We start from the raw sequence: 8,024 nt of genomic DNA, 5'->3' as shown, positions 1-8,024 counted from the left end.
ACATGTTCATTTGGTCCCATAGGTATATTTGACCTCCCAGGACGATAATAGAACTATCTATCTCTCTCTGTCTCTCTCTCCCCCCCCCCCCCTCTCTCTCTCTCCCCTCTCTCCTCTCTCTCTCCTCTCCCTCTCTCCTCTCCCTCTCTCTCTCTCTCTCTCTCTCTCTCTCTCTCTCTCTCTCTCCCTCTCTCTCCCTCCCCTCCCCCCCCTCCCTCTCTCGTTCTCTCTCGCTACTCAAGGACCTCCTCTCACTCTCTCTCTCTCTCTCTCCTCTCTCTCTCATCCTGTTTCTCTCTTTATTTTGCTGATTTTGTCTCTCTCTCTCTCTCTCTCTCTCTCTCTCCTCTCTCCTCTCTCTCTCTCTCTCTTGCCCTCTCTCCCTTCCTCCCTCCCTCCCTCTTTCTTTCTCGCTACTCAAGGACCTCTCTCCCTCCCTCCCTTTCTCTTTCTCTCTCTCTCTCTCTCTCTCTCTCTCTCTCTCTCTCTCTCTCTCTCTCTCTCTCTCTCTCTCTCTCTCTCTCTCTCTCTCTCTCTTGCCCTCTCTCCCTCCCTCCCTCCCTCCCTCTCTCTTTCTCTCTCTGCTACTCAAGGAACTCCTTCTTTCTCTCTCGCTACTCTTTCTTTATCGCTACTCAAGGACCTCCTCTCTCTCTCTCTCTCATCTACATTCATCCACATTTTGCAAATTTTGTCTCTCTTTCTCTCTCACTTGTCTATCTCTCTCTCTCTCTCTCTCTCTCTCTCTCTCTCTCTCTCTCTCTCTCTCCTCACACATTTACTAATTGAATATCAAAAGACAACAATGATAGAATTCACACAATCTCTCTCTCTCTCTCTCTCTCTCTCTATCAATCTGTCTCTCTCTTTATTTTCTTGAGTTAGTCTCTCTTTCTCTCTCACTTGTCTATCTCTACCCTCTCTCTCTCTCTCTCATCACACATTTACTAATTGAATATCAGAAGACAACAATGATAGAATTCACTCTCTCTCTCTCTCTCTCTCCCTCTCTCTCTCTCTCTCTCTATCAATCTGTCTCTCTTTATTTCTTTATTTAATCTCTCTTTCTCTCTCACTTGTCTATCTCTACCCTCTCTCTCTCTCTCTCTCTCTCTCTCTCTCTCTCTCTCTCTCTCATTCATCACACATTCACTAATTGCATATCAAAAGAGAACAATGAAAGAATTCATTTTGTTGAAAACTCAAAACAAAATATCATCATTTGCACAACTCAAGTTAAATGTGATAGCACAACAAATGCTACATTATTACAACAGTCTTTTTGCACTCAATAAAGTTTTGAGCTCGTTATCAGCCAGACTAGACTGATGGATGAACATGTTGTTGTTTATGTCCATTCCAAACACTCTCAAGTAGATATAATACAAGTGTTTGCAAGCCACATAGGTCATTCCTTCCCCTAACCTCCTTTGGAAGTCTTTGCAAGTACAACTAGGATTCCTAGCTACTGTGACTCGATATTTCTCACCACGTAACTTCGAGTTTGGTGTTACTACAATGAAGACTTCATGCTTACCGATCTTTACCATTTCCACTTGTTCGATGACCATTTCTAGTCCTAAAGCATTGTCGATCCTTTTCGATGCCTCTTCAGAAATACCTGTCCTATACCTGCCGACACGCCTTTGCCCTTGAACTTCCATAGTTTCTGTTGCGATATGAAACCCCGCTAGCTGCAAAGACTTTACTTCATGCGTTGTTAAGTCCGTGCCCTGTGCCACTGGCCACTCAAGTGGAGGCCTTGGAGGCCGCATTACAATATATGGACAAACATCCCACACATGTTTGACATCATCACTACAAAACCATACCCATGTCTCATTGTTACGCCCCTCCCAGTTGCGTTTCCCCCAGAAACTTGGTGCCGCTGTTCCCTCTTTGCATAAATTCACCTTTTTCTTGCACTTTCCTCCTTTGATTTTTCCTTGGCAAGTGAACTTAGACCCCGGTTTGCACCTGCGGATTGCCCACATGGTGTCATTTATGTCAACCTCGATGGCCCTAATTGTCACCCCTTCATTCTCCTCGTCCATATATTGATCTTGGATTACCTGTGATGCATCTCCAAATGACAACTTTCGAGCCTTTCTTTGTCGAGCAACATTTTGAGTGACATACTCTGGCCTGTGTGAACTATTTTCCTCCTCGCCTATAACATTGCCGAATGTCTTGCGTCGCCTTGTCATTGTAACCCGGTCTCCAAAAAACTCTGGCACCTTTGGAAGATCAGTTCCTCTTATTGCATCGTTCACAGCACGGCTACTCTGTGATGGAGTAGGTGTGTGAAATTGTTGTGAAGCTGCCTTGTCTCTCATCTTGCGTATGCTTGGTTCGATTCCTATATACTTACCCTCTGTATATGCCATTCTTTTGGATTGTTGAAGAAGAGTGTTCCCAATATCCGAAACTGTTGCATCGTACAAAGAAATTTTAGGCTTGTGACCTTCGCCTGCTAGCCATGAAGCGTGACGTGACTCTGAGAGATTTGTTCGAGGGATGACCTCGATGCAATAGTCATCTAAAGCCTACAAAAAAATAAATAAATTTACTTCTTTGATATCATGAAGGGTCTAATTAAATGGACATCCTACAAACTATTGTAGAATAAATTTGAAACTTACACCAACAATTTCCTTCCTCCAATGAGGGTACCTCACATGCCACCAACTCAACCAACACTCCATTGGGCCTAGATTCCCATCTGCCACCTTTCCTGTTGCCCACCAAGCTCGAATGAACCGATATTGGCCCTCTGCATCTTCACTGCTACGCGCGCACCGCCACAGTCGACACAGTCATTTGTGCTCGTCTTGAAATGCATTGAGAACATATTTTGTGGTGTGGATCCCTAGACTTTGTTCCCAATGGAAAAGGCATGATCTCTCCCTACCTTTCATCACCATATCCAGACCTCCATTGAAAATTGTGTGCACCGCATTCCAGTTTGCTTGGGCTTCATCTGCCATAAAGCCAGCAAAATCTGGTGGGGGCACCCCATTGCGCTCTAGCACGATGATCATTTGTTGCCAAAATATCATATGTGCTATAGTGTCCTCTTCTTTCATCTCACATATGGCAATTGTCATTAATTCTTGGACACTGAACATCAAGACAAAGCCACATCAACATTTAAGTATGTGTCAATATGTGTTTAGTATTCTAGAATTTGTTCTAGAATAGATTGTAGGATGTATTGAACATAAAATTAAAAGAATTAAATTTAAACTTGCCTTGGATCGTAAACATGGGCTACCATGGTTGTCCATCCTTCTACCCGTCTAACGTGATCAAAGCAAACCCACGCTCTTTTTAGATATCCATTTCCATTTCTTTGCATTCTATTGACAAGATCTATGCCTGAGCCAAGACTTGTTGTCAACATCTTGAATACAAAACATCTATCCTCCTCTCTATTAGATTGACTGGGAAAAAGCATTCCGTGGATAAACACAAATGTCAAGCGTCTCTTTAAGTCAATTATCAATGACTCCTCTCCACGAGCACTCGATTCCCCACGAAATTTATGCACCCAGTTCTTAATTCTGTGTAGAACATCATGAAAGTTTAGAAATATATAAGACTCTAAGTTTATAAAGTATATTAAAATGCATTTCCCATACCTTTGGCTTTTAACAAGAGGAAATATTTCTTGAAGTATAACTAACAACTCTACTTGTCCAAGCAAAGTGCATTCACCTGAAGAAGGTTGAAGGACAATTTGTGAAATAAGCTTAACCACCTCCATTTGGATTTTTCTCGGCCTAGCTTGGATGCCAAGCGAATCAACGGCCTCAGCCACCAAAGACTTCACCCTTGCAATGGTACTTTTGGATGAACCTAGTTTGACATCATGGTCATGGAAGCCTTGATGCACCATGGCTCGAGAATAGCGTTTGTTGGTTGGCATTATGTAGTATAACTGGCAGTCGTAGGTTTTTCGAATAACAGGCACATGTTGACAATAGAAGCACTTCAAGGTTCCATACTTTTGCAAGTCACCATTTAGCATTGGTCTCTCAATTAGTTTACCTGTTATTCCATGCCTACAATTGTGATTTTGACACTCTTCCCTTGTACATGAAAAAAAAGAATAATGAATACCTGTCCAAGACGAACAGTTGGGTTTTCCTGTAGATAACACTTGCGAGCACTCTGCAAACACACATTCAAAATCACCTCCACAATAGCTTTTCCTTATTGTTGCTGGAAATTTGATGTTTGTGGTTGTTGGTTTTGTCCACACATGCCCATCCACTGATTGCTCCATTCCATCCATAACTGACATCTTGATATTAGGCTGAGGTGGAAATTCAAACACCATGTTTCCATTGTAGCTTGATGGAATTTCTTGCACCCACTCCCATTCCGATGTTGCAATCAAGGTCTTCAGCTTCGGAGATCTCATATTGGGATTTAACGCTAGCTCCACTATGCTAAAGGAATCACCGATCGGTGCCCGGTCCTTCTTACATCCCTCTTGTAGTGGGGATTCTAGGTCGACCACCACATTTTTGGGTGTTTTGTTGGTGGGGTCAAAGTGAAACTCTTCGTTCTCTTCATCAGAAGAAAGCAACAGTATTTCGGCTGATTGTAGTGTTGTAGTAGCTTTCACAGGGGAATCCAAGAATGCAACATACTCTGTGGAAACTTTAGCATCCAAAACATAAAGAGGAGAGCTATTACCTTTTCCTGCATTCTGCAAAGGAAATGTTGATGGTTCACCTTCAACAGATTTTGCTAGTGCAAACACATTATAACCAGCTGGTGCATTTATGTCAGCTCCAGATAAAACCAACAAAGATCCTTCCAATGATAGGTGGTGTGGTTTTCCAACCCCCACACCACCCACGTGAACGATGAAATGAGAGCTTTCCACAGAGAGAGAGAGAGAGAGAGAGAGAGAGAGAGAGAGAGAGAGAGAGAGAGAGAGAGAGAGAGAGAGAGAGATGGAGGTGGGAGGAATGTGTTGGCAAAGTGAGGGATAGGAGGAGAGGATGAGAAGGGGAGATAGAGGAAAGAGAAAGAGATAGTGGTCAAGGTGTCCAGAGCACGGGATGTAAGTACAGCTGAGAGAGAGGTATGTGGGACAGCTAGAGGGAAAGATGATAGAGAAATGGGCTAGAGTAGATAGAGGATGTTATAGATAGTCAAGAGAGAGAGAGAGAGAGAGAGAGAGGTTGGAGGAGAGAATTGAGGTAGAGTGGATAGAGGTTTGTATAGGTAGCTAAGGGAGGGTGAGGTTGAAGTAGAGCTGAGAGAGAGGTTGGAGTAGAAATGAGGGATGGTCAGTGATGGTAAGTAGAGAGGTAGAGGAGTAGAGATGGTGAGTGAAGGTAAGTAGAGAGGTGGAGGAGGAAAGATGGAAAAAAATGGTAAGTTGTATTGAGCCATCTCTTTATATAACTCCTCATTAGGAAAAATATGAACCCTCTAGGGGCCCTTTGGGATTAAGGTTAATTAGAGGCCAGCCAATGAGAAGAGGGTGGTGGACACACTCTATGCCCTCAAAAATGTAGGGGGATTAAGTAGTCTTACACTTCTTAAATGGGCTCTTACCTAGTGAGAAGGTGGGGTGGGGGGGGGGGTGGGGTGGGCCATATGGAACCTCCAACTTTCCTCCTTTTTGATCCGGTTTTGAAAAAATCCCAAAAAATTGAAAATTTTCAAAAATTTCAAAACTCAAATTTCATCTTTTGAAAACCCCCCTAAAACTATTTTATGGTCAAAAAAGCATTTTTTGATCTCAAAAATTCAAAACGTGCATCCAAAAACCCTAAAATTCAAAATTTTTTAAAAACTTTTAAAAAATCTTTTTTTGCTATCCAGAGCTCCCCCAAAAGTAGTTATTAGGCAAAAAGTGTTTTTCTCTCTCTAGAACCCCTTTTCCAACCCCTCCTTGGTTGCAACCATCACACTCATCCTCTACTCCAACACTCTCTCTCTCTCTACACCATCTCCATTGCTGCAGCAAGGAAGCTCCTCTCTCCTCCCCTACCACCTTCCATTGCCACACCAAGCAAGGGTTATCCACCTTCTCCTCCCAGTGCCACACCAAGCAAGGGTTGTCCACCTTCTCCTCCCATTGCCACAAGGGTTAACCACTTTCTCATATCACTTTATCCCACCTACATTGTAGCAACAAGCAAGGTTCTTCTCCTCCTCCTAGTTTGCTTTGCTCAACCATGGCCAACTCTACTTCGCAAAGGCGGCCAAAGGATGAGGTCACAACACTTGCATGCCACAACACTAGAGGTGTAGATGATGAGTGGGTGCCACAAGAGTTCACCAAAGGTGCTTGGGTATACATGCAACCATCTGCTGTTGGCCCTCATCGTGTACGGAATCGTGCAAACTTGGATCTTCATTGGAAAGGAAAGCTCCTTGGCTTCAAGAACCGCAAAGACAAGGGGACCGTAGCCATTGTGCAACATGTTTTCGTGCAAACTTGGATCTTCATTGGAAAGGAAAGCTCCTTGGCTTCAAGAACCGCAAAGACAAGGGGACCGTAGCCATTGTGCAACATGTTTTCTCAATGTCAACCCTGCACTTGCAACAACCACCTCGATTTCCAACACATTGTAAGTACATGTTTTGAGAATACAAAGCTAGGTGTGAAATCACAGTGTAATGTTATTATGGACTCATACTTAACATTTGTCATGCATTTATAGTCATATTTCCATCCACGTTGGTGGAGGAGGAGCCACTACATAGTCTCTCCGGCACATTCAATGCTATACATGCGGATATTGGAGCAATAATGTTCCCACATCTTTGCCCAACCAAACTGGTTCAAAGAAGGATTTTCTTCTATTCTCACTCCTATATTGTCGCTACTTCTACACAAGCATTTGGAACGCTTGAACCCATCAAAGTAACTTCCTTATTAAGTATGGAGTGGCCGGTCCCATTAAAGTAGCATCTTTCAAGCAAAAGATGATAATGGATGTCCAAAACTCTTTGAAATACTCTAAAGCTTCTAGGTCTGTGGGCTTGAGTTGGTGTTTGCCTATTCATTGTTTTGTGAACATTTTTAAAGAGTTTGGATTTGTGGAGACTACCACAATGGTTGTATGTAAAGATGTGCATTACGAGGAATTAGGAAGGCTTTTAGAAGAGGACTAGGGTTTTGTGGAGGGCATGCGCAACGGGGACCGGTATCGTTGTAAGGTTGGAGCTTCAGGTATTGGAATGCGCTATTTGAAATCCCGCACCTCCTTGTACATACGATTTCACTATGATCATTGGATGTGCAAGCTTGGAGTGTGGACTCCCTTACAGAGTGTAGACGGCACTATTGCAAGCTTTGACATTGCAGTGAAGATGCCCAACGATGCTTTGGAGGCAGTCCAAGTGAACAAGCATTGGACTCTCAGTAATGTTCGAGAACATTTGGTTATTATGGGTTTTGAGGCCCTTCAACAAGCACAATTTCGTTTACAAGGTCACAAGGTGAGAATCCTTCCACCACATTTTCAATACATCATGGTTTGTCGATCATTAGATGCTTATTGTAATGAATGTCCGCAGATTGGGAAGAGAATGGAAGACAAATTGAAGGTCGAGGAGGACTGGGGGATAGATGGAACTATGCTATCGATCTTATAACTTTGTAACTCTTGCAATTTTCATATTGATCCCCGCTGTAATCAACATGATTTGCTTCGGCAAATCATGCCTTTGAATATAATTTTTTGCATTGGGATGAGAAATCATTTTTTGGTGAAAGTGCCTTTTTTTTATGTCTTAAAAAAAGGGTCCATTATAAAAGGGGGGCCACCTAACTCATTCACTATTTTCACTTTTGCAACTCTTGAGCTCCTCCACTCTCTATCCACACCCCAGGTTAGACATGGATGCTGCCACAGCCTCTGCATCTGCACCCACATCCACCCCTTTGTCACGCTTCATCCTCTTCCTCGAGGACACCAAATACAAAGGGAAGTTGGACCTCCACACCTTTTTTACTCGTCTCCCTGACCTTGACGCCACAATTGCCCTTC

The 8,024-nt window shown here is 43.1% G+C and overlaps 2 protein-coding genes across 2 annotated transcripts; both read right to left on the bottom strand.

The window, feature by feature from the left end:
• Window positions 1-1,202: 1,202 nt before the first annotated feature.
• On the bottom strand, window positions 1,203-3,898 carry LOC147451359 (uncharacterized). The gene is made up of 6 exons (XM_086520610.1): window positions 3,642-3,898; window positions 3,252-3,563; window positions 2,922-3,120; window positions 2,124-2,546; window positions 1,633-2,072; window positions 1,203-1,260 (listed from the first exon to the last, which is right to left on the bottom strand). The coding sequence occupies exons 1-6, from the start codon at window positions 3,896-3,898 to the stop codon at window positions 1,203-1,205; spliced, it is 1,689 nt and encodes a 562-aa protein (XP_086376736.1).
• Window positions 3,899-4,041: 143 nt separating this feature from the next.
• LOC147451358 (uncharacterized) lies at window positions 4,042-4,900 on the bottom strand (the record flags this gene model as incomplete). The annotated part of the gene is made up of 3 exons (XM_086520609.1): window positions 4,042-4,050; window positions 4,123-4,173; window positions 4,265-4,900. Coding segments are annotated over 3 exons (696 nt in total), but the record flags the coding sequence as incomplete, so codon positions are not given.
• Between the last annotated feature and the right edge of the window lie 3,124 nt (window positions 4,901-8,024).

This window comes from Adiantum capillus-veneris, chromosome 9 (assembly GCF_014529385.1).
Source record: "Adiantum capillus-veneris isolate H3 chromosome 9, ASM1452938v2, whole genome shotgun sequence".
In the NCBI taxonomy this organism is placed as follows: Eukaryota; Viridiplantae; Streptophyta; class Polypodiopsida; order Polypodiales; family Pteridaceae; genus Adiantum; species Adiantum capillus-veneris.
Note: the sequence above shows the minus strand (reverse complement) of the source record. Positions and strands in the feature narration are given on the sequence as shown.

Bases quoted from the DNA above. Each gene is read 5' to 3' on its own strand.
- LOC147451359 (XM_086520610.1), bottom strand. From the start codon at position 3,898: ATGGTGCATCAAGGCTTCCATGACCATGATGTCAAACTAGGTTCATCC. The intron at 3,121-3,251 runs GCAAGTTTAAAT...CTTGATGTTCAG, and splicing joins GCCCATGTTTACGATCCAAG to TGTCCAAGAATTAATGACAA. The intron at 1,261-1,632 runs GTATAGGACAGG...GTAATAATGTAG, and splicing joins GGGCAAAGGCGTGTCGGCAG to CATTTGTTGTGCTATCACAT.